This window comes from Ranitomeya imitator, chromosome 4 (genome assembly GCF_032444005.1).
Source record: "Ranitomeya imitator isolate aRanImi1 chromosome 4, aRanImi1.pri, whole genome shotgun sequence".
NCBI classification, from domain to species: Eukaryota; Metazoa; Chordata; class Amphibia; order Anura; family Dendrobatidae; genus Ranitomeya; species Ranitomeya imitator.
In genome coordinates, this window is record NC_091285.1 from 185,681,398 (window position 1) to 185,707,491 (window position 26,094).

Below are 26,094 nucleotides of genomic sequence, written 5' to 3' on the forward strand. Positions count from 1 at the left end.
GGCCAGAAAGGGGAGGCCGCGGAGGACGGCCATATGGGGTAGGCCTAATCACATTGCTCATCAGGTGTTCACCAAGATCAGCTGAGGAACAATCATGTATGCGGGTAAAATTGTGCAAAATAACACAGGCTTTTATTACTTCATTGACGGTAGCCTCACTGAGCTGAATGGCAGACTGCAGAACACGCCATTTTGCAGCCAGAATCCCAAAGGCGCACTCCACCAGTCTCTGCGCCCTGGAAAGCCTCATATTAAAGACCCTCCGCCGGTGGTCCAGGTTGCGCTGGGGATAAGGCCTCATGACGTGCCTCGTCAGTTGGAAAGCCTCATCTCCAACCAAAACAAAAGGCACTGCTTCCGCATTTGAGCCTGGGAGTTGTTGTGGTGGTGGGAGGTCTAACTGGTTGTCACGTAGCCGATGACCCATCATGGACGAATTGAAGACCCTAGAATCTCCAGTTCGCCCATAGGCCCCAATGTCTACAATTATAAACCTGTAGTTACTGTCAGCAACAGCTAACAGAACTACGGAGAAAAACTGCTTATAATTGTAGAATTGGGAGCCAGAGTTTGGCGGCTTACGCACCCTGATATGTTTCCCATCCACAGCTCCAATGCAGTTAGGGAAGTCACAAGTGTTCTGGAATCCACGGGCGATTTTGAGCCAAGCCTCCTGTTTGGGCTCAGGCATAACAAGTTCCTGAAGTTTCTCCCATATTTGATAACAGGTTGAACGAACAATGCCCGAAATTGTCGACCGCCCAATCAGAAACTCCAGGTGTAGTCCCGCATATGACAAGCCTGTGGACAGGAAGCTGAAAGACAAATAAAGATAATATTACGTATTTAACATGAGTAGAAAGAAAAACATGAATAAGCACAAGTGCATAGTATATTTACAAAGACATTTTCATTTAAAAAATTACAATAAACCTTGGTTACTTAACTACAACATTCACCACAGTTTTGGTGATGTGCTTGTGCCATAATGTCCACATATACTTTCATAAACCTGCTAAAACACAACACATACCAAAAAATATCATCAACATACAGTATGTGAGAATGGTGAATACATACCGTAAGGTTAGGAGAAGACGCTCCTCAGCAGATATGGCTTTTCTCATCCTTGTGTCCTGATAGGTGATACCTGGAGGTAAGATCTCCAACAAGATATCAAAGGTACTGATGGTCATGCGACAGTACAGATAGAACTTGTCAGGATGTGACCTCAAAGCTGTATAGAGCCTCCCAAAATGTCCTTTACTGAGGCGTTGGGTCAATAGAGGATGCACCCACAATCTTCGTCTCCTCCTTCGCGGATCAACATTCACCAGATATGGCTGGCCAAAGCGACGCGACAACAGCCAGTGAAACAACACCCGCTGAGTTGTGCTTAAAGACACATAGTCAGACATGTTTGGAAGGTACAACCAACACAGCCAAAATAAGCACAACAAATAAATGGGCAGATGAGAGGGTGCCACCTGTTGTAGAGGGCTTAAATAGTGATGTTGCTGATGATTTGAATTATTTGCAGGCCAGAGAACCGTTAAATGTCCATTTTGTGATGTTGCGTGAAAAATACGCCATACGGATCACACACGCAACAGTACATGCGCAAAATACGCGACCACACCTAGGCAACGGATTACCTACGGAACAATATTTCCGTGACATTTCGGCATATTACGGCCGTAAAATACGGACCGTATTGTCTTACGCCGAGTGTGACGCCAGCCTAACCCTAGTGGAAAAATAAAAGTAAGTAGATTTTCTTTATTTTATTATTGTCCCTACCTATGGGGGTAATATAGTAAAATGGGGGTAAAATTACTATTTTTTTTGTATTATGATCACTGTGATAAAACCTATCACAGTGATCAAAATGTACCTGGAATGAATCTGCCAACTGGCAGATTCGGCGGGCGCACTGCGCAAGCGCCCGCCATTTTGGAAGACGGACGGACACCGGGAGGGACACTGGAGCTCGGTAAGTATGGGGGGTGGGATCGGTGCACAGGGGGGGTCGGACAGGAGGACGGAGGGGAGCACAGCACATTACAGGACAGGGCGGAGGACTGGGGAGGAGATTGGTGGCGGTGGCAGATCACGGTTTCCAGCCATGGCCGATGATATCGCAGCATCGGCCATGGCTGGAAATAATATTTCACCAATTTTTATTGGTGAAATATAACGATTGCTCTGATTAGACTGTTTCACTTTCAACAGCTAATCAGAGCGACGTAGCCATGGGGGGGCGAAGCCACCCCCCCTGGGCTGAAGTACCACTCCCCCTGTTCCTGTAGGCGGGTGAAATTACAGTTAACCCTTTCACCCGACCTGCAGGGACGCGATCATTCTGTGACACAGCATATCCGTCACAGGTCGGATTGGCACCGACATTCATGACGCATACGCTGTGTCACAGGTCGGGAAGGGGTTAAGTATCAAAAAAGATGAAAAAAATCTGTAATCATAAATTTATGGTTGAGCCCATACAGAGGTAAGCCATGTTATTCTATATCCTGCCACAGCAAAGTTCCAACAATTCTTGCTGTGTCTGATATTGCTGGTTACGTAAGATACTGATACAGAACCAAGCACAGCCACAATCACACTCGTAGATAAGCAAGGAAGTAACATCAATGTACAATAAGTGGCTATATATGCCTAACAAAGTATTTTGTACTCCCATAAGTTAGCTGAAAATCCAAGAAAACTGTCTATGCAATTAGCCTACAGTAAACATCAGTAGCTTTTCCCTATGTATACTGCAACCTGCCCATAGGCCCCCATTCACCAGACTAAGGCCACAACAGTATTCCTTCAGCCTCCATCTAGCAGGAACTTGCAGACTGTGCTTTCTTATACAGAGGGCCACCGCAAATAAATGTATACCATGCAGTATACGATTTGTACATTGAGTACCTCGGCATCTATCCTGACTGTACCCACAGAGTACATATTTTTTGGGTTACACAAATCTGCCGATTATCAGTGGTAAAATTACATTCTGCTCCATAGAAGCAGCGATGCAAAATATTTGCAAGGAAGTCCAATAGAAAAAGTAAAGAAAACATTAATTGTTAATATTCTGTACCTGTGATCCAATTTTTGGGATTATGAAGATGAGGGCAGTTGTAGATAACTAAATATTTGATGCAAGAGAAGACTTCATTTACAGCTTTCATTCCAATATCAGTAATGATTCCAGGATTCTCAGCAACATCAGCCAAGCCATACTTCATTAAATCAGCATTGGTCATCTTACCTGTAAAACCCAACAAATAAAAACAGACTAAAAAGGATGAAAATAAGGTCTGTAAGCTGCAGGTTTGAGACAGCAACAGCAATACATGGCGCACACACAGTCATATTTCTGACTGGATGGAAGCTCACAAGTCTAATATGTAAACCAGTTGTCCTTCAAGTTTTTACTTACATTGCAACAAAAATTCATCCACATAACCCAAATGTAAAGTTTCAAACTGTGGAAACTCAAGCTCAGCCATCTTCAATGCCGAGAAGACTCCATCTTTGGTCAATGAAGGTTGGATGCGTACTTCATGTAATCTTGATGGAAAAACAAATAAGACAACATTATCAATGTAAGATTAGACTGGTTCCTTTTTCTTGTGATATAGGTAAGCTCTGTGAAGAGGGTGTGTTCTTTTCACCCCTGCATGATGCTAACTGCTTATGATTGGTCAGTCTCATGCAGGCGAAGAAGTAAACTCCCCCAGAGACAAATCTTTGTTAACTTAACCCCTTCATGACCCAGCCTATTTTGACCTTAATGACCTGGCCATGTTTTGCAATTCTGACCAGTGTCCCTTTATGAGGTAATAACTCAAGAATGCTTCAATGGATCCTAGCGGTTCTGAGGCTGTTTTTTCGCGACATATTGGGTGTCATGTTAGTGGTAAACGAAGGTCGATAATTTTTGTGCTTATTTGTTAAAAAAAAATGAAATTTGGCGAAAATTTTGAAAATTTTGCAATTATCAAATTTTGAATTTTTATTCTGTTAAACCAGAGAGTTATGTGACACAAAATAGTTAATAAATAACATTACCCACATGTCTACTTTACATCAGCATACTTTTGGAAACTATTTTTTTTTGTTGCTAGGAAGTTATAAGGGTTAAAATTTGACCAGCAATTTCTCATTTTTACAACAAAATTTACAAAACCATTTTTTAGGGACCACCCCACATTTGAAGTCAGTTTGAGGGGTTCATATGACTGAAAATACCCAAAAGTGACACCATTCTAAAAACTGAACCCCTCAAGGTGCTCAAGACCACATTCAAGAAGTGTATTAACCCTGCAGGTGTTTCCCAGCAGCAGAATCAACATGGAAAAAAAAAAATGAAAATTTAACTTTTTAGTCACAAAAATGAACTTTTAGCAACTTTTTTTTATTTTCCCAAGAGTAAAAGGAGAAGCTGGATCCTGTAAGTTGTTGTACAATTTGTCCTGAGTACGCCGATACCCCATATGTGGGGGGAATCACTGTCTGGGCGCACGACAGGGCTCGGAAGGGAAGGAGCGCCAATTGACTTTTTGAATTAAAAATTGGCTCCAATCTTTAGCGGACACCATGTCGCGTTTGGAGAGCCCGTGCGCCTAAAGATTGTAGCTCCTGCAAAACTGACCCCATTTTGGAAACTAGACCACCCAAGGAACATATCTAGATGCATAGTGAGCACTTTCAACCCCCAGGTGCTTCAGAAAATGATCCGTAAAAATGAAAAAGTATTTTTTTTTTCCACAAAAAAATTCTTTTACCCTCAATTTTTTCATTTTCACATGGGTAACAGGATAAAATGGATCCTAAAATTTGTTGGGCAATTTCTCCTGAGTACACAGATACCTCATATGTGGGGGTAAACCACTGTTTGGGCACACGGCAAGGCTCGGAAGGGAAGGAGTGCCATTTGGCTTTTGAATGAAAAATTAGCGCCAATCGTTAGCGGTCACCATGTCGCGTTTGGAGAGCCCCTGTGTGTCTAAACATTTGAACTCCCCCACAAGTGACTCCATTTTGGAAACTAGACCCCCCAAGGAACTCCTCTAGATGTGTGATGAGCACTTTCAACCCCCAAGTGCTTCACAGAAGTTTAGAACACAGAGCCATGAAAATAAAAAAAAATTATTTCCTCAAAAATTATTTTTAAGCCCGCAATTTTTTATTTTCACAAGGGTAACAGGAGAAATTGGACCCCAAAAGTTGTCTAGTTTGTCCTGAGTACGCTGGTACCCCATATGTGGGGGGAAACTACTTTATCGCCTCTCATTGGGGGACACAGGAACCATGGGTTGTATGCTGCTGCCACTAGGAGGCTGACACTATGCACAAAAAAAGTTAGCTCCTCCTCTGCAGTGTACACCCCACCAACTGGCATTATGTACTTCAGTTTAGCTTAGTGTCAGTAGGAGGTGGACACGGGTCTTTCATTAGACCCTTATCTACCTTAATGCACATCATTTTTCTTTCAGGTTTTTCCGGAAGGGACACAGGGTGAACAGTCACACCTGTAGTCCCACAATACGGACTATGAGTACGGCGTGTACTGCCACCCCGTATCCTCATAGATCCCTCAGCAGGACCATGATCCTAGCACACAAGCGTGCTTAGAAGTCCGGTCCTAGCTCCGTCCCCCACCCACTCGCCCACCAGAGCCTGTCGGTCGGAGGAAACAAGGACATCCATCACCAGCTCCCTGGACGTCTCATACCTTCCTTGGAATTAAGGTTAGTAACAGACGACGTGGGATGTGTGAGGTGAGTATTTACCAGTCTGCCTTTTCAGGGATCTCGTCTCTTCGGTTCCAAGCTGGACCAAATTATTAAGAATGCTACCGGGGGCACAAGCTCCCATCTTCCCCAGTCCATAGATAATCAGGACGCCTAACTCCACTGGCCTCGCTCTTAGTTCCCTAAAGGGCCAGGTTTCTGCACTCTCCATCTTTTTTTTATTAGACTTTATCTTCTCGGCGACAGGTTAAGACCTTCCTTCAAGGAGTAGCCCATGCTCCGTACAGGGCCCCTGTGGATTCATGGGATTTAAATCTTGTGCTGGATGCTCTGAGGGGTCCCCCCTTTGAGCCTCTCAGGGAGGTCTCCCTGTCAGTTCTATCTTGGAAGGTGGCCTTTCTTGTGGCCATCACTTCTATCTGCTGCGTTTCCGAGTTGGCGGCCCTTTCTTGCCGATCTTCTTTCTTGGTTATCCACCAGGACAACGTGGTCCTCAGGCCTCCACCTTCCTTCCTTCCTAAGGTGGTTTCCACCTTCCACCTCAACGAGGACATTGTTCTACCTTCCTTTTGTCCAGCTCCGACTCATCCTCTTGAGCGATCGTTGAACAAGCTGGACCTCGTCAGGGCAGTGAGGATCTACCTGGCTAGAACGGCCACTTTCCGGAAGACGGACTCTCTTTTCGTCATTCCTGATGGCACGCGTAGAGACCTGCTGGCTTCCAAGGCGACTATTGCTCGCTGGATCAGAACGGCAATTTTGGAGGCTTACGGGGTCAAGAACAGAGTGCCCCCTCCTGGGATAAAGGCTCACGCTACCCGGGCAGTCGGCGCCTCCTGGGCGGTACACCACAGGGCTTCAGCCCTACAACTTTGCAAAGCGGCAACCTGGTCTTCCATTCACACGCTTGCCAAATTTTACAGGGTCCATACCTACGCTTCGGCGGACGCCAGCCTAGGCAGAAGGATCTTGCACGTAGCAGTGGTAAGTCCTCTGACCTGATGGAAGTCTGGTTTTCCCACCCCAGGGACTGCTTTGGGACGTCCCATGGTTCCTGTATCCCCCAATGAGAGGCGATAGAGAAAAGAGGGATTTATATTTCTTACCGTAAAATCTCTTTCTTGGAGCCTTCATTGGGGGACACAGGTAACCATGGGTGTATGCTGCTGTCACTAGGAGGCTGACACTATGCAAATAAAGAAGTAACTCCTCCCCGGCAGTATACACCCTCCGACAGGCACCAGGCAACTCAGTTGGTGCAAAAGCAGTAGTAGGAACAGGTAATATAAAACTCAACCTATGTACCAACCCGAACGGATCCAATGAGCAATCGTGGACTTGGAGGCGGGAAGTCACTTTCGACGTCCATCCGAGACGACGAACAGAGGATCGGCCTGACGAAAAAGAGGCAGTTCTTGCGAGGTAAATCCGGATAGCCCTGACCACATCCAACTTGTGAAGCGATTTCTCCAAGGGATGAACCGGGGAAGGGCAAAAGGAAGGGAGGACAATGTCCTCATTCATGTGAAAGGATGAGACTACCTTCGGTAAGAAGGAAGGAACCGGACGAAGAACCACCTTGTCCTGATGCAGGACTAGAAAGGGAGAACGACAGGATAATGTCGCCAGTTCTGACACCCTTCTGATGGAGGTGATGGCGACCAAAAAGGCTACCTTCCAGGATAGAAGCGAGACGGAAACGTCCTGAAGCGGTTCAAAGGGCGCCCGCTGGAGGGCGTCTAAGACGAGGTTGAGATCCCAAGGCTTGACAGGAGAACGGTAAGGGGGAGCTATATGAGCAACCCCCTGGATGAAGGTCCTCACCTGAGGAAGGGAGGCCAGGTCTCTTTGAAAAAGAATGGATAGAGCGGAAATCTGACCCTTCAAGGTGCTAAGGGAAAGACCCAAATCTAGGCCCGTTTGAAGGAAGCTGAGAAGGGAAGGAAGGGAAAAGGTCATAGGAAACAGATTGTTGTCCTGGCACCACCGGAAAAAGGCCTTCCAACATCTGTGATAAATACGCGAGGAAGCCGGTTTCCTCGCCCTTATCATAGTCTGGATGACGCTATGTGTTCTTCAGGACCGCGGCCTCAACAGCCATACCGTTAAATTCAGAGACCGAGAATTCGGGTGGGAGAGGGGCCCCTGCGAAAGAAGGTCCAGAAGATCCGGAAGCCTCCACGGAACGTCCGATAGCATGTTCACCAGTTCTGCGTACCAGGCCCTGCGAGGCCAATCTGACGCTACCAAGAGTACGGGGACCCCTTCAGTCTTGATCTTTTTTTTTTTTACTTCCCTTGGGATCAAGGGGAGAGGCGGGAACAGATAGGGCATCCGGAAGTGGGCCCATGAGATCACGAGAGCGTCGCATCCGACGGCCATCGGATCCCTAGATCTGGAGACGTACTGGGGAACCTTGTGGTTTGCCCAGGAGTCTACGTCTGGAACGCCCCACCGCTGGCAAATCTGGCTGAAGATTGCGGGAAGAAGAGACCACTCGCCCGCAACGATGCCCTGGCAACTTAGAAAGTCGGCCTCCCAATTGTCCACCCCTGGAATGTGGACGGCTGACAGAGGGGACGTGATCCTCCGCCCATCTGAGAATTTTTGCCACTTCCGTCATGACTTGACTGCTGCGAGTCCCTCCCTGGTGGTTTATGTATGCCACGGCCGTGGCGTTGTCCGACTGAATGCGGACCGGCTTTCCCGAGAGGAGGGGCTCCCAGCGGATGAGGGCTAGGAAGATGGCTCTGATTTCCAAGAGGTTGATAGGGAGGCACGCCTCCTGAGCCGTCCAGCGGCCCTGAGCTGTGAGGTGGAGAAAGACCGCTCCCAAACCCTGGAGACTGGCGTCGGTGGTAATCACCTGCCAGTGGGGAGGGAGGAATGACCTCTCGCGCAGAATGGAGGTGGACAGCGTCCACCAAGAGAGGGACTGCCTCACCTTGTAAGAGAGGCAAAACAGACGGTCCAGGGAAAACGGATTCCTGTCCCAGGCAGATAGAAGGGCCAGCTGGAGAGGACGAGAGTGGAACTGGGCATAGGGGACCGCCTCGATAGAAGCGACTATTTTCCCCAGAACCCTCATAGCGAGGTGGAGAGACGGAGGATTCGGGCCCTTTAGTGCTCTGACACCCCGACGAAGAGAAAGGAACTTCCCCTTGGGGAGGAAGACCTGAGCCTGAGAGGTGTCGAATTCCATACCCAGGAACTCCAGACGCTGGGTTTTTTAAAGAAAGAAATGGAGGTGCTGAAGAAAGGTACTATGGAGTTGGAGGAACAACTCAAGATACAGCTGACAGCACAAGACTGGGGCTCCCTGCAAAATAAAATTATGGGGAATTTGGAGAAATTCCGAGCAGACATCGAATCTACTAAGAGGATAAAGTGGTTCCGTGACATGGAAGACTACAAGGCGGGCCGTGTCTTCTCATGGCACATGGGATCAAACCAGTTCCCTTATAGCAATAAGAGTAAGCCCGGGTCGTCAAAAAAACGTAGGAAGTCACAAGGGAGGAAGCACTCCAACTTTGGTTTCACCTCTGCTGAATCTGACTCCACAGAGGATTCCAATATGGAAGGAACTAGGCGATTACATTTTTTAGAGAGAGAAAAAAATGGACAAAACAAATCCAGGAGAAGAGGTCGGAGAGGGGGCCGGAAACGTAGAAAATCGGAGCACACACAGAGAGCAACGACAAGTGAGGAAGTACACGATGAAAACGAGGAATACGAAGGACAATTAATGGACAGTAGGAGCTTAGTGGTAAATATTTCATCTGTCGCACTGAGATTGAACTTAAAGTATTGTCTAAAGGTCTGTCATTTTGTCCGTCCAGTAATCCCGATTGGTTTGCGCTAGAAATTGATCTTCATGCCTTTTTTAGGAGGTTAAGATTATCGTCATTCTTTTCTGATAAGCGCAGTGATATGACTATGAACACGGAAGAACCATCACAGGGTTTTTCCTTGCGGGAGGTGGGGTTATATGTCAAAAGTGATTTTCAACCACCCAATAGGGACCACTTTGTGGAATCCTATATTGAATTGGTACGAAGAGACATCGATAAATTAAAAAGAACATTTAACCCTCCGGGTAATCACAATATGACATTGGCTGATAAGAAAGTTTTGAAGGCATTGGCTGATAATACTTTCTTGACTATTAAACAGGCCGACAAGGGTGGGGCGGTTGTCGTTATGGATAGTGTGAAATATAGAGAAGAAATTCTGCGACAACTGGGAGACCAGTGTGTTTATGAGAAATTATCATGTAATCCTACCACACGTTTTCAGAAAGAGTTACCATTTGTGGTCAGTGACTCCCCAGCCATGGGACTCATTGACCACAAGTTGTCGAAATATTTGATTGTCGAGACACCGGTCATACCGGTAATATACGTGTTACCGAAAATTCACAAGGATTTGCTAAACCCCCCCCGGAAGACCTATTGTGTCGAAGAGGGGCTCTCTATTTAATAAGACGGCTATTTTTTTGGATCGGATATTACGTACCTATGCTATATCAGCGAAATCTTACATTCGTGATACAAATGATTTTCTCAATAAACTTGATGACAATACTGTATCTGAGTCCACTGTTCTTGCGTCGTTCGATGTTGTATCTCTATATACATCGATCGAGCACGATAAGGGGCTTGATGCAGTATCATGTGCGCTATCGGGCTCTGACGTGGCCCCAGAGTGTGCACGACTTGTCCTCACACTGTTGGAATTCATCCTCAGGAGGAATTATTTCCTCTTTGCGGATGAGTTCTTTTTGCAGTTGAGGGGTACCGCCATGGGGTCCAATGTGGCCCCCACTTATGCCAACATCTATATGGCGGTATTCAAGGACAGGTACGTGTACGGTTCCAACCTCTGGCACCACGTCAGAGCTTGGTGGCGCTACATTGATGATATTTTTTTGATTTGGGACGGTAATTTGACAGAGTTAAATGAGTTTCATCAATATCTTAATGGGGTGTATGTGGAATTACAATTCACCTTGACACATTCTACTACCCATCTCCAATTTTTGGATACCCTTGTGTATAAGGAGGGTGATAAATTGAGGACAGATATCTTTGTAAAAGAAACTGACAGGAATGGCCTGTTGCTATATGATAGCAACCATCCTCGGAGAACAGTTAACTCCTTGCCATGGAGCCAACTCCTGAGGGTGCGGAGGATAGTGTCAGACGACACTGTGGTTGACCGGAGGCTTTATGAGATGTGTCTTAAATTTGCTAACAGGGGTTATCCGAAGAAGGAGCTGGGTAGGTTTAGCCAAAAAGCCCGCAATTTATCACGGGAATCAATTCGCAAGTAGAGTTCTTCCGAACGCTCTTGTGAGCGTATCCCATTTGTGTCGACTTATACCTCGGCTAGTAATCAAGTAGACAGGATTCTAAGAAAACACTGGTTGGGTTTACAACGTGGTTTACCATCAATACCAGCGTTTAAAAATTATCGAATGATGTCATACAGAAGGGGACGCAATTTGGGTGATAGCCTAGTTAAATCTGATATCGGGACATCCAAGAGTTCAATCCAGACAACTTTGAGCACACCCAGGTTTGGAAATTTTCCATGCCTGGGTTGTGCGAGTTGTAATAATATGCTTAAAGGGGAGTTTTTTTACCATCCCCATACGGGTAAGATCCTTTTGAAAGAACGATATACTTGTTCCTCGAGCTTTGTTGTTTACATGATTATGTGCCCGTGCAGGTTGGTGTATGTGGGGGAGACTACAATGGATGTGCGGGCACGAATCAGTAAGCATAAAAGCACGATTCGAACGGGACTCACTGACTTGCCAATCCCGAAGCACTTTATGGATAATAAACACTCGGTCAATCAATTACGCTTTAGGGTAATAGATAGCGTTCCGGTTTTTAGGAGAGGAGGGGATAGATTATTACTACTTAGAAAGAAGGAAATGAGATGGATTTACACATTGGGGACATTACAACCCAAGGGTCTAAGTTTGGACTTTAACCTGCAGGTATGCATCCACAGATAATTCTATCCCCCCTCCGTTATGGTATTCTCATCAGTATTTTGTTTTTAATGTGTTTTACATTTTAATTCTTAGGTTTTCACTTGTCTTCTCTCCGCACAGAGGATTAATGATGGCAGTGTTTGGAGGTCTTTTTAAAACACAGTTGGATATTATTGAGATTTAGATGAATGTGGTGGCTTATTTGCCCCCTTATCCATCGGTCTCCTGACTGCCTCAATATATTTTTCTGCCTTAATCATATGTTAGATTTTCCATTGTTAAATGTGGGGGCTTTTTGGTCCCTGGATGTATGGATGGAATTTATACTGCTCTTTAATGTTTTCCAGGTCACCTTGACAACCTATTGTGGTTATGGCTTCGCAGGTCTGTTGGTGGTTTGTGCGCTTGCTTGCATCGCGGCTTGGGTGTTCCGGTAGTGGCGCACCTGCGTTTCCAATATGTGGTTGACGCTATGGGGGTGTGGCGGTCGCGTCACCGCTGTGCCTGTCCGTACCACGTCATGTGGTGCGGCTGTTCCTGGCGGTGTTGCGCCTGCGCACGCCTGTGGGCGTTTCTCTGCTGTTGGATCTATGTGGATGCGTCATCGCTAGGCGGGCTCATCCTGCGGTCACGTGTTGTGGGTGTTCTGATGCCATGACGCGCAGCTACGCTCGCCAGGGGGTTTCTGGGCAATCTGCGACCCTGTGGTTCGTCGGATGTGTGACGCAGGGTTATGATGCAGGTATGGACGCATTATGTAAGCGGTTGCCCGATTTGTAATTTAGGTCATCCCCTGAAGTATTGGGAAGCTGGATAGGCTACTTGTGTTTTTGGCGCCAACCCCATAAAGGATCCGGATTGGATGTCAGGATCGCTGTAGTAGCCACATCATTGGTGCTCTGTGACCATGGTTACGCTAATGCTGGAGTTTGACTGGCTCGACGGAAGATAAACATTGCAGTATTGTTGTATAATATGTATTTTGCTATGTTGTCATCATTATCTATGTTGTGGGAGAGTTTATGTCTTTTTATATGAACTTTGTATTTGTCTGATCTGTGTTATACGTCACATTTATATGAGTAATTAGCGGCTAGCTGGTGATTGGTACCCTGCGTGGTATCCACACCATTTAAGCCGGCACTGTGCTCTTTACTGTATGCTTGAAAAAGACCAGGGTACTGGTCGAAACGTCGCTGCTTCATGGCATAATAAACTTGTTTGATCCTGAGGTGAGGAGTGACTCGACGGCCTGGAGAAGCCCTTGGAGATGAGAGGGCTGTGTGGGAGGACGAGAGAGCATGAAACGTCTTCCTGGGGGGCGAATAAAATTCTATTTTGTAGCCTGACGTGATGATCTCCCTGACCAGGCGTCGTCGACTACTGAAAGCCAAACTTCTGAAAACAGAAGAAGGCGGCCTCCCACCCTGGAAGGAGTTCCAGGTGGGGGCGACCCGTCACTTATTAGAAAACCTGTGGCCCCGAGATCCCAATTGTTTTGCGGGGTGGCTCTTGGCTCTCCAACGCGGTGGAGGCCTGAAAGAAGGTTTTCTTCTGTCCCCTTGTGACGAGGAACGGTCCTGGGTGGGATTTCCTGAAGAGGCAAAGGACCGAAAGGGACGAAAGGACTGAGGACCCCTCCTTTTTGAAGAGACGTTTCGGTTTGGACTGGGGTAAAGAGGTACTCTTACCACCCGTAGCGTCCAAAATCATTTGATCTAGTTGGGTGCCGAAGAGTCTGGAAACCTGGAAAGGTAGACCAGTGAGCGATTTCTTAGAAGCGGGGTCAGCGTTCCACGCCTTTAGCCAAAGAATCCGGCGAATGGCGACAATATTGCCGTTAGCCCTGGTAGAGCAGGCCGCTGCATCAAGGGAGGCATTCATGAGGTATTTTCCTGCCAGCGAAATCTGATCCGCTAATTCGGACAGTTCCTCAGCAGGAGCAGAAGCTAAAATGCCCCTGCACAGGGTCTTGGCCCAGGCTGATACAGCCTTGGCTACCCATGACGAGGCGAAACTAGGGCAAAGGGAGGCTCCGGAGGCCTCAAATGCCGATTTTGCTAGTGCCCCGATCTGTCTGTCCGTGGGGTCCTTAAGGGAAGCCGCGTCCGGGATAGACAGAACTGTCTGAGAGGATAGCCTGGACACAGGTGGGTCGACCTTAGGAGACTCGGACCATTTGGAGACTCGGACCATTTTCTGCCAGGGAAACGCTTGCCAGGGTTTTCCCAGAGTGTAGAGGTAGTGTTGTCGAACTCCCTGTGATTAGGAAAGAACCTAGAGGGACGTTTAATCCGTTTAAACGCAACGGAGACGTCCTGAGAGCTCGTTTCATCCTCCTTAAGATCAAGCTTCTGAATGATAGCAGAAATAAGGCTATCAACCATCTCCTGTGTTTCGGAAGTCTGATCTGCATCAGAGTCAGATTCCGACTGAGAGGATAGATCAGACCCGACGTCCGCCTGCGAGGAGGGGGAACGGGCAGATAGGGGAATCCCGTCCAGGGAACTGGAAGAGGATCTAGATAAGGTCTGTTTTCTGTCTCTTTTGTCCTGTCTGCCTCTGTGAGGGTCTAGGACGGGTGCGAGCGAATCCCCATGTGAAGCGTTCGCGGCACTGGTGGCATTAGAGAGAAGCGGGATACGTTCAAGTGCCTGGACCAGGGACTGAGACACCTTAGTCAGGTCAGACACTGATTGAGACATTGCAACAGCCCACTCCGGGGGAGGGGGGTGCACTCATCCCGGGACCTAGGAGCTTCCTGAGGGACGGACATGGTGGGAGGAACGCAGGACGGGCAGAAGGGTGAAGGCTGACCTGAGGCCCACTTTTTCTTACAGTGAGCGCAGGCGTAATGGATGGCCGAGGGGGCAAAGGCTGGGGTGGGGTCGGACATAGGTGGATATTACCTTGTCCACGGAGAAATACTGCCAGGTGGAGTACTAGTAGCGCTGAGCCTGCTGACGGACAGCAACAGCGGTAGCCGCAGGTGCCTGTGTTCCCAGAGAAAATCCTGTGTCCCACGCGGTGAGCAGACGCTGACAGGGAGCAGGAAGCAGGAGAAAAGAGCGCAGAGACAGTGCGACGCTGTGGACGTGCACAGACACCGAAGGGGGATAGAAAGGAACACCTCCTAAGAAGCTGAGAACGTCCTGGCCGCAATAACGCCGGCCGCCACAAGAGGGCGCTCAAGCACCAAAAGGAAAGAAAAAGCCGGGAGAGACAGGGAGACGCTGAACGTCCCGGCCGCAATAACCCCGGCGGCCACAAGAGGGCGCTCAAATGCCAAAGAGAAAGAAAAAAGCCGGGAGACAAAGAGAAATGGCGGGCGCGCGCCTGCAAGTTTGAATAAAAAGGGGGGAAAAGATGCTAGCGTTTCTGCTCCCCTTCCTGCGGCGATAGCGTGCCCAGGCGCTGAGAATGCGGCCCTCTCCCTCCTCGGTCCCCTTAACAGAAAGGAGGTCTGGTAAGAGGTGATCACTGCTGTGCAGGTGGTGGAGGGGAGGGGGGTTGTTGATTGAAGACTCCCTACCTGAAGATGAGGAAACATCAGGATCCATGGAAGATGAAGGGTCCTGGAAAAGGTCCTCCTTCCCATGCCGCGCTCTGGCGCAAAAGACGGCGTCGACACATAACCAGGGGGAGAGGGTCACTGGAAATGACCGCCGTCTTCCTCTCAGCCCTCTCCGAGGAGAGGGATGAGGAGGGGAAAACGGGCAGGACTGGCCACTGAGAAGAAGGTCACCCTGAACACCCGAATGGGTGACAGGGGACAAAGTCCTGCCCAGCGGGTCCGAGAGGGTGCGATGTGGGTGATACCACACTGCTCTCTCGGCCGCTCAAAGTGGGGAAAACAGGGTGAGAAAAACTGCACCCTGTTACCCTGAAGAAAATATCTGAAAAAGAAAGGGGAAATGATTAAAAACAAACAAATCCCTGTAAAAGAAATGCGGATCTGGGGTTAGATCCAGGTCCGCCTCCTACAGACACTAAGCAAAAACTGAGTTGCCTGGTGCCTGTTGGAGGGTGTATACTGCCGGGGAGGAGTTACTTCTTTATTTGCATAGTGTTAGCCTCCTAGTGACAGCAGCATACACCCATGGTTACCTGTGTCCCCCAATGAAGCGAGAAAGAAAAAGGATCTTTGGTTGCTTACCGTAAAATCTGTTTCTCGGAGCCTTCATTGGGGGACACAGCACCCTTCCATATTATTCAGTTTCTGTTGTTCTGTGTTCTATGACTGTTCTCATGTTTGCAGTTCTCATGTTTGTGGTTATGGTCCACCTTATTATTTTGTCTCCTACTGCTTTCTCACTAACTTAAGTGCATAATGCCAGTCGGTGGGGTGTACATTGCAGAGGAGGAGCCAACTTTTTTTGTGCATAGTGTCAGCCTCCTAGTGGCAGCAGCATACACCCCATGGTTCCTGTGTCCCCCAATGAAGGCTCCGAGAAACAAATTTTATGGTAAGCAACCAAAAATCCTGTTATTTGGGCGCATGGCAGAGCTCGGAAGGGAAGTAGTGATGTTTTGGAATGCAGACTTTGATGGAATGGTCTGCGGGTGTCATGTTACGTATGCAGAGCCCCCGATTTACCTAAACAGTAGAAACCCACGACAAGTGACCCCATTTTGGAAACTAGACCCCCCCAAGGAACTTATCTAGATGTGTGGTGAGCACTTTGAACCCCCAGGTGCTTCACAGAAGTTTATAACGCAGAGCCGTGAAAATAAAAAAAATCATTTTTTTTTCCACAAAAATAATTTTGTAGCCCCCATTTTGTTATTTTTCCAAGGGTAACAGGAGAAATTAGACCCCCAACATGGTTGTACAATTTTTCCTGAGTAAGCTTATGCCCCATATGTTTGGGTAAACCACTGTTTGAGCGCACGTCGGGGCTCGGAAGGGAGGGAGCACCATTTGACTTTTTGAATGCAAGATTGGCTGGAATCAATGGTGGCGCCATGTCGTGTTTGGAGACCCCCTGATGTGCCTAAACAGCGGAACCCCTCAATTCTAACTCCAACACTAACCCCGACACACCCCTAACCCTAATCCCAACTCTAACCATAACCGTAATCACAACCCTAACCCCAACACACCCCTAACCACAACTCTAACCCCAACACATCCATAACCCTAATCCCAACCCTAACCCCAACACACAACCAACCCTAATCCCAACCCTAACCATAACCCTAACCCCAACACACAACCAACCATAATCCCAACCCTAATCATAACCCCAACTTCAACACATCCCTAACCTTAACCTTAATTCCAACCCTAACCCTAGTTCCAGGCCTAAACCTAAGGCTATGTGCCCACATTGTGGATCCGTGTGCGGATTTTTCCGCACCGTTTTTGAACAATCCGCAGGTAAAAAGCACTGCGTTTTACTTGCGGATTTCCAAGGTTTTTTGTGCGGATTTCACCTGCAGATTCTTATTGAGGAACAGGTGTAAAACGCTACGGATTCCACACAAAGAATTCACCTGCTGCGGAAAATACAACGCAGCGTTTCCGCATGGTATTTTCCACACCATGGGCACAGCGGATTTGTTTTTCCATAGGTTTACATGGTACTGTAAACGTGATGGAAAACTGCCACGAATCCACAACGGCCAATCCGCAGCCAAATCCGCACCGTGTGCACATAGCCTAATTCTAACCCTAACCGCAACCCTAACCCTAATTCTAACCCTAACCCCAATTCTAACCCTAACCCTAATTGCAACCCTAGCCCTAACCCTAGTTCTAACCCTAACCCTAGTGGAAAAATAAATATATTTTATTTCATTATTTTCCCTACCACCTATGGGGGTTATAGGGGGGTGGGGGTGGCTTTATTTAGAGCATCGGCCATGGCTGGATTGCAATATTTCACCAAGTTTCATAGGTGAAATATTACAAATTGCTCTGATTGGCTGTTGAACGTGAAACAGCCAATCAGAGCGATAGTAGCCATGTGGGGGCAAAGCCACCCCCCCCAGGCATGAAGTACCACTCCCCCTGTGTCCCTGCAGGTCGGGTGAAATTGGAGTTAAGCCTTTCACCCGATCTGCAGGGACGCGATCTCTCCATGATGCCACATAGGCGTCACAGGTCGGATTGGCACCGACTTTCATGACGCCTACGTGGCGTCACAAGTCGGGAAGGGGTTAAGAGTTGAACTACAATATAAAATTATAAGCTAAAATTTGCAAGCTAATATCTCTGTAGCCGAAAGGAGAGATAAAAAATAAAAATAAAGAAAGACTACATTTTACTCAGTTCTGCAGCCACTAAACCATGATGTGTCCAGTTCATCATGCTTAAACTCTTGAAAGGTCCACTAAAATGTTCCCAAAGGTGTCATTATCCTTTAGGCCACTCAAAACATACCAGCTACAACAATCTAACTCTACATGTAGCCAATGTAAAGATGAGGCTGTACAAGTCAGTGGTCCACTGGGTAAAAGAAAAAGATGGACTTTATTTATACGTAATGTTACACATTTTCTAAGCAGATTTAGGCCATCAAAATCTGTCTGAGTAAAGGAAACAGGCAAACAACAACTGTTAATACTCCCAACTTATATTTCTTGCCACATTGTACTGAAAACCAGGTATCATAAAAATGCAGTTTATAGGTAGGGAACCCTGTATCCCATGACAGCACACCTGACGAGGGGTCCGCCCAGCCAGGACAGGAAACCTACTGAAATAAAAGGGCGGTACCTCTCACCCGCTTCAGCTGTGTTACAGAGCAAGAGAGGACCTCCGGTTAATTTACACACAATAACCAACACCACATTATAAAAAAAACACCCAAACTATAGTGCACATCCAAAAGGTGAAAAGGGGGGGGGAATATACGGGTGCTGTCATGGGTTCCGGAAAAAACAGCTACTGTTAGGTAACCTTGGTGTTTTCCCGCCACCTATGACAGCACACCTGAGATATTTTTGGAGAATTGAAACACCTTAGGGAGGAACCACCGCTTGCAGCACCCTTCTAACAAAGGTCAAGTCAGCAGTGGAAGACAGATTCAGTCTGTAGTGCTTAAAGAAAGTAGATTGTGAGGACCAGGTAGCAGCCTTACAGAACAATGGATACCTCCGCTTTTTCTGCCCAGGAGGTAGCCACGGCACAGGACTTGAATATCGCTTACCCTGCAGGCTGATGTTAGGGCCACTAGCAACACAGTCTTAAGCGTGAGGAACTTCGCAGATAAATCCCGTAAGGGCTCAAATAGGTCCCTAGTTAGCGCCTCTAAAAATAGGTTCAGGTGCCATGGAGGAATTTTTGGGACTACAGCCAGTCGTGATCTACAGCAGGATCTTAAAAACCGAGACACACATTTATTTGATACTAGGTTGCAATTATAATAGGCACCCAGGGTACGTGCAACTTGAGAGTATTATTTGCCAACCCTAGTTCCAACTCTGACTGCAGAAACTCTAGAATGGACCCAACCCGGCCTCATCCCCTAATGGCTGCCCTAAAAACTCCAGGAATCTTTTCCATGTTCAACCATAGATCCTTGATGTAATTGGTTACCTACTTTTCAACAGGGTGGTGACTAGCCCTGGTGAGAACCCCTGCCCACTCAGTAATGCCCTCTCACATTCCATGCTGCCAGATGCAAGCACTTCACTTGCGAGTGGCATACTGGTCCCTGGGTAAGAAGGTCCGGGATCTCTGGGAGAATCCATGGATCGGACACAGACATTAGCCTTAGAAGGGAAAACAATGGTATCTTCGGCCAGAATGGAGCAATGAAAATGACCCTTGCTTGATCCTCCTGATCTTCCTAGCGACTGCTGGAATCATCGCTATTGGCGGAAATCCATAGGTCATCCTGAACCTTCAAGGAATCTGAAGAGCACCGACTGCGAATAGTTTCTCCCTTGGGTTTAACAAACAGAAGTTTCTCACTTATGTTGTGTAAACTGGCAAACAGATCTATCTCCAGCTGCCCCCATGCCCACACTATCTGGTGGAAAATTTGAGAATTTAGACCTTCTACCTGTCTCAATTTCTTGTGACTCAAAGTCTGCCTTTGTGTTGTCTATTCCCCTTATGTGATGTGCCGTGAAGGACAGTAGGTGTTGCTCCGCTAGCTGCAGTAGGAGGTCTGCTGCCATCATTAGGGTATGGGACCTTGTCTCTCACTGGTGGTTGATAAAAGCCACGACTGAGCGATTGTCTGACATGACTCGGACATGGCAACTCCGGAGGAAGGGGAGAAAGTGTCTCAAGGCTCTCTCCACAGCACCCAGCTCTTTCAAGTTCAAACCCTGGCCCCTCTCTAGAGGAGACCAAGTCCCCTGAACTGAGTGAGAGCATAGATGTGCCCCTCACCCAGTATTGTTCGCATCTGTCATGATATCCTCCACTGGTCTTATCCACTGGACTCCTGAAGACAAATGATTTCTTACTGTCCACCAAGACAGGGAATCCCTTATTGGAGAAAAAAAAAAAGATGTAACTTTTCTTCTAAATGCCCTTTTAACTACCTCTGCGCAGACAGGACCTCCCACTGTAGCTGCCTTAGGTGAAATTGGACCCATCTTACTGCTGGGATACAAGATGTTAGGGATCCTAGCAAGGACATTGCTTTTCTTAGTGTCATTTTTGGCTGATGTAACGCTGACAGTGCCAGGGCCATTATCTTGGCTTCTTTGTCCTATGATAGGAGACAGATCTGACACTCGGAGTCCAAACCCAACCCCAGGAAGGATTGTATCCTTTCCGGTTTTAGCCTTGGTTTGAGAGTATTTACCATCCGGCCCAGCTTTTCCAGAACCGTCGTTACCTCCCTCACCTGCTGTGCTCTGCACAGTGACCTTCTGACAATTCGACTATAAGGAAGTCGTCCCAGTACAAGATAACAATGTTTCGAGAACGAAGGTAGGCCATCACCTCAGATATTACCTTGGTAAATACTCTTGGAGCTATTGACAGTCCAAATGGAAGGGCTGTAGACTGGCAATGCCTGACCATCCCTGAACATACAGAGTCACCCTCAGGAATTTTTGATGGTCCCAATGGATTGAGATGTGACAATAGGCATCCTTTAAGTCGATGACCTCCATGAAACAATTCTAACAGCTTTATAGCTGTGTTCACTGGCTCCATCTTGAAGGAATAATTCACAATCCATCGGTTGAGCTTCCTCAGGTTGATAATAGTTCTTAGAGAACCATCGGGCTTCTTTATCAAAAAAGGGGGAATATAATCCCTTTCCTATCTCTTCCACCGGGACTTCGCACAGAACATGCTTCTGCAAGAGTCCCAAGATTTCTGCCTCCAGGGCCAGCTGTTCTCCTGGTGATTTCCTGTGGGGTGTTAATACCAATGTCTGGCAAGGTGGATGGACAAAGTCTATCTTCAAACACTGTCTTTGAGGATACCTAAGATCCACTGACAGGGGTAGATGTTCACCCAGGCAAGAAGAGGGAGAACTTTCCCCCTACAGCTGACCCAACGTCATTAGGAGGGCTTTATAGAAGATGTAGAGGGTCCTCTGAACATACATCCAGACCCCATTCTATTCTTGAACCACTAGCTCTTCTTTTCTCCTGGAGGACGTCCCCTATTAAACTTCCTCTTCTGAGAGGAAGGCTTTCCTAGCTTCATCAGGAAAACGAGGGAATCCTGTGTCTTTTTGTCACCTTCCTTCTACAAGAGGTCTTCTAGCTTCTGTCCAAAGAAACTGGTCATCACATGGGATGGAGCAGAATCTATTTTTTGAAAGCAGGTCTCCCGGACACCCCTTCAGCCATAAGGCCCATCTAGCTGTATTGGATAGGTTCGCCGACCTAGCCACTAACCTCACAATGTCTGCTGAGGTGTCTGCCAGAAAAGGTTGCTACTCAGCTGCAACAGAGTCATATTGGCCAAGATTTCATCTCTCTGGACCTTACTCTTAAGCTGCTCCTCCATTTGTTGCAGCCAGACCATAAGGGAGCAGGTAGTACAAATCCCAGCTATTGCCGATTTCAGACCCCCTGCGGCTGCCTCCCAGGTGTGCCTCTGGAACCCATCAGCTTTTTTATCCAAAGGGTCTCTAAGTGAGCCGGAATCCTCAAAGGGCAGGGCCGACCTTTTACAGGATTTCGCTACTGCCCTGTTGATTTTATGGATCTTATCCCAAATCTCCTCTTAGCAGATGAGGGGAGGCTACCAGATCTCTCTGGCTTCTTCCACTCTTTATCTATGAGCGCTCGTATCCTGGAATTTACAGAAAAGGTGCGCTTCCTCCTTTCCTCTAGACCCCCAAACATTATATCCTCTAGGGATTTAGGAGCTTTCTCCTCCTTTAGACCCATTGTTGACCTGACTGCCCTAACCAACCTATCCGTATCCTCAGCCGGAAAGCAAGATCGGACACCTACATCACTGTACGAGGAGGAGGACGGGAATTCACTATGGTATTCTCCAAAAGACTGTGGAGAGGCCTCCGATTCCGTAACGACCTCCTGAGCTCTCGTTCTCCTTGTTAAACAGGGTCTTTAAGGAACCTTGCACCTCAGCCCTGATCCTGAACCTAAGGCTTGTGGCAAAGTCAGGGGTCTCATTCTGTATAGTTTTTTGAATGCAGTAGGAGCAGAGATTTTTCTGTCAACGAACTGCCAGCGGGGTTCTACAAAGGATACATTCTTTAGGCTTCTTTTTGGCACTAGCCTTTCTAGGCCCCTAGTGATTTAAGAAATGGCCCGTATTAACAAAAAAGGTGACATTCTCGTAGATCACTCACCTCCAGCTGTCATATCAAGGATACCGAATTCGGAGGATGATCGGGGGTACATACGAAGTCCCTTCTGGATACCTAGGAGTCCTGCGACCTCTGACCGGAATGGCTGCCATTTTTGCCATTTGAGCGGCTGCTCCTCTTAATGCACCCGAGCTGGTGACCAGGAACAGATATTGGTGACTGCTGCTGTAAAGGTTGCTGCAGCTGCTGCCGTTGTCCTCGGATATCCTCCATGATAGGGAGCTAGTGAGATAAGCTCTTCCTTCTGTGGTCATCCCTCATTTTATGAGGGACCCACTGCGCTTTCCGCCTCCTCCGCTGCCCGCAATGATGCCCCTCCCCACTCCATCTTCCGCGCCAGGACGTGCCAAGTCTCCACATGTCCCAGACGGCTTTTTCGCTCAGGGTGCCGCCATTTTGCCTTCGGCACTCCCTTTCTGACGTCACGTGGGCACACCCATTCCCATCGTGACTTGCTCGTGAAGTCAGCAGAGCAAGCCCCTGGAAACCAGGCTCACTTTGGAGCTACGGACGGACCACAGAGAAGTAAGAGCAGTGCGGCGGATGCAGAAGAGCCGCCCAGCCTGCCTCTCTGCTGCCCATGCCCGCACATACGCTAAGGCACACTGGACCCTTGGATGGCACCTCCAACACATGAACGCTGGCATACAGGCATGTGCTGGTTCTTCCAGTGCTCGAACAGTGGGTAAGTAGACACAAAAAAATAAATTCTTCAACCAACCCAGGTCTCAGCATGAGGGTTCCCGTCAGGACAGGAAACCCAACTGAAGCGGGGGAGAGGTACCGCCCTCTTATTTCAGTAGGTTTCCTGTCCTGGCTGGGCGGATCCCTCTCTCAGGTGTGCTTTCATGGGTGAAGGGAAAAATTAAACAACATCCTGTTGATAAGTTATTACCTATCTATCCAAATAAGCCTTCATGTCAGGCATACTGGCAATTTAGAGAAGAAAAGCTACAAATCACAAAATGGGATTTTCATAATGTTAAGTACATCTGTAAAACATTGTCTTTAATTGCTCCAATGCATTTGGAAAAAAAAAAAAAAAAAAAAGGAACGACTTAGGCTTGCTTAAAGGGAATGGGTCGCCTACTTTTTCATATATAAGCTGTGGTCACCGCCATCAGGGGCTTATCTACAGTATTCTGTAATGCTGTGGATAAGCCCCTGATGTAACCTGAAAGATAAGAAAAATGGTAGTTACCTGCCGATAACGGTATTTCTCTGATCCCATGATGGCACCACGGAGAGAGGGGTCCGCCCCCAGGGACAGGAAACCTACAGATGAAAAAGGGCGTACCTCTCTCCCACATCAGTTGGATTACAGAGCCTTATACAGAACTTCAGCTGCAACTCAATATTTGCACAAATTAAACTTAACCTATTTAACTTAGAGGCACCATGACTAAAATTAATTACTAGTACATTATCAAGTGCACACCTGTGTGTGAAAAGGGAGGGAATATACGGGTGCCATCATGGGATCAGAGAAATACCGTTATCGGCAGGTAACTACCATTTTCTCTATCCCCATGATGGCACCACGGAGAGCTTTGAATAGATAGAGCTATTAGGGAGGGACCACTGCCTCTAGAACCCTTCGCCCAAAGGTAGGATCAGAGGAGGTCAAGTCTAAGCGGTAATGCTTGAAAAATGTAGACTGGGAAGACCAAGTGGCCGCTCTACATATCTGTTGTATTGAAGCACCAGCACTCTCCGCCCAGGATGATGCCACTGCTCTGGTCGAATGAGCTTTTATGTTCTCTGGGATGGCTGTCCCACAGGATGAATAGGATAGGGCGATGGCGTCTCTTATCCATCTTGCTAACGTGGCTTTCGATGCTTTTTGTCCCTTGTGTGGACCCTGGAAGCAGACAAACAGAGCCCTATCCTTCCTGCACTCCCTAGTGGCTGATAGATATTGGACCAGACATCTTTTTACGTCTAGGGTATGCAGTGTTTTTTCCCCCTCATTTTTAGGGTTGGGACAAAAGGAGGGTAAAGAAATTTCTTGCGTTCTGTGAAACTGTGACGCTATTTTAGGGAGATAAGCCGGGTCAGTTTTTAGAATGACTCTGTCATCAAGTATCTGAGTAAAGGGCGGGCATGAAGATAACGCTTGTATATCGCTGACCCGACGAGCTGAGGTTAGGGCCACTAGGAGTGTGGTTTTTAGAGATAAGATCTTTAAAGGAACTTCTGTCAGGGGCTCAAAGGGAGGTTTGGTTAGAGCGTTTAGTACGAGGTTTAGATCCCATGGAGGAGAGTTGTGGAGGGGAATGGGTCTGGACCTAGATGAGACTTTAATAAATCGCATGACCCAACGATTTCTGGCCAGATCATAATTATACAGTGCTGCCAAGGCTGCTACCTGAACTTTTAGAGTGCTTGTAGCCAAACCTCTTTCCAGACCTTTCTGTAAAAATTCAAGGACTTTCCCTATAGGAATTTCCCCAGACGGGTCTGCCCCTGATACTGATATAAATTTTTTCCACACTTTTCCATATATTCTAGTGGTTACGGGTTTTCTACTCTGTAATAGAGTGGACACCAAGTTAGGAGAGAATCCTTTGTCCCTTAGTAACCTCCTTTCAAAAGCCACGCTGTCATGTGTACATTTTTTACATTGGGGTGAAATACTGGACCCTGGGACAGAAGTTTCGGAGTGTCTGGTAGAACCCATGGACTTGATATGGACATTTTCCTTAGCCAAGAAAACCATATTCTGCGGGGCCAGAATGGCGCTATTAGTATCACTGTAGTCCCCTCCTCCCGAATTTTCCTCAGCACTAAGGGGATGAGTGACATTGGAGGGAACGCATAGGCAAGGTGATAGTTCCAAGGAATTGTCAATGCGTCTAGAGCTACAGGGTTCCCCCGGGGATCGATTGAGTAGAATGTTTTTACTTTGCGGTTTTGACTGTTCGCGAATAGGTCTATTGCTGGTAGGCCCCAGAGATTCACGATCTGATCGAAGACCGATTGATTTAGCTCCCACTCTCCCTGCTTTAAGCATGTTCTGCTCAGGAAGTCTGCAGTTTGGTTTTCGGAGCCTTTTAAGTGGAGAGCTGTCAAGGACTTTAGACTGTGTTCCGCTATGTGGAAGATGGATTGGGTTACCTCCATCAGAGCTCGACACCTGGTTCCCCCTTGGTGGTTTAGATATGCAACCACTACCTGGTTGTCCGAAAAGACTTTTACGTGATGACCGTGCAGGAGATATAGGAAGTGTGTTAGGGCCAGTTTTACCGCTAGCAGTTCTTTCATGTTGGAAGAGTCTAGCTCTTGACTTTTGTTCCAACTCCCCTGTGCCACTTGATCGCCTATATGTGCTCCCCAGCCCCAGGGGCTTGCATCCGTCGTTAGAATCTTCTCCGTCGGTAGCGCCCAAGGAACCCCTTTGGTTAGATTCCCTGGGTCTGCCCACCATGCTAGGGAGTGTATCGTGTTTGGAGAAATACTTAACTGCCCGTCTAAATTTCCGTGCAGAGATATGCCTATATTTAAAGTCTCCCATTGTAGATCCCGGGAATGAAGTTGTGCCCACTGAACTGCCGGAATGCAGGCA

General features: G+C 47.5%; 1 protein-coding gene across 1 annotated transcript in view; it reads right to left on the minus strand.

Moving 5' to 3' along the window:
* The window catches only part of FBXO38 (F-box protein 38), a 114,084-nt gene that overhangs the window by 66,859 nt on the left and 21,131 nt on the right, over positions 1-26,094 (minus strand). Inside the window, exons 9-10 of the mRNA XM_069764172.1 lie at positions 3,446-3,576; positions 3,104-3,274 (exon numbers count right to left, since the gene is read on the minus strand). Coding sequence (XP_069620273.1) covers positions 3,104-3,274; positions 3,446-3,576 — 302 coding nt within the window. The remainder of the gene's footprint in view (positions 1-3,103; positions 3,275-3,445; positions 3,577-26,094) is intronic.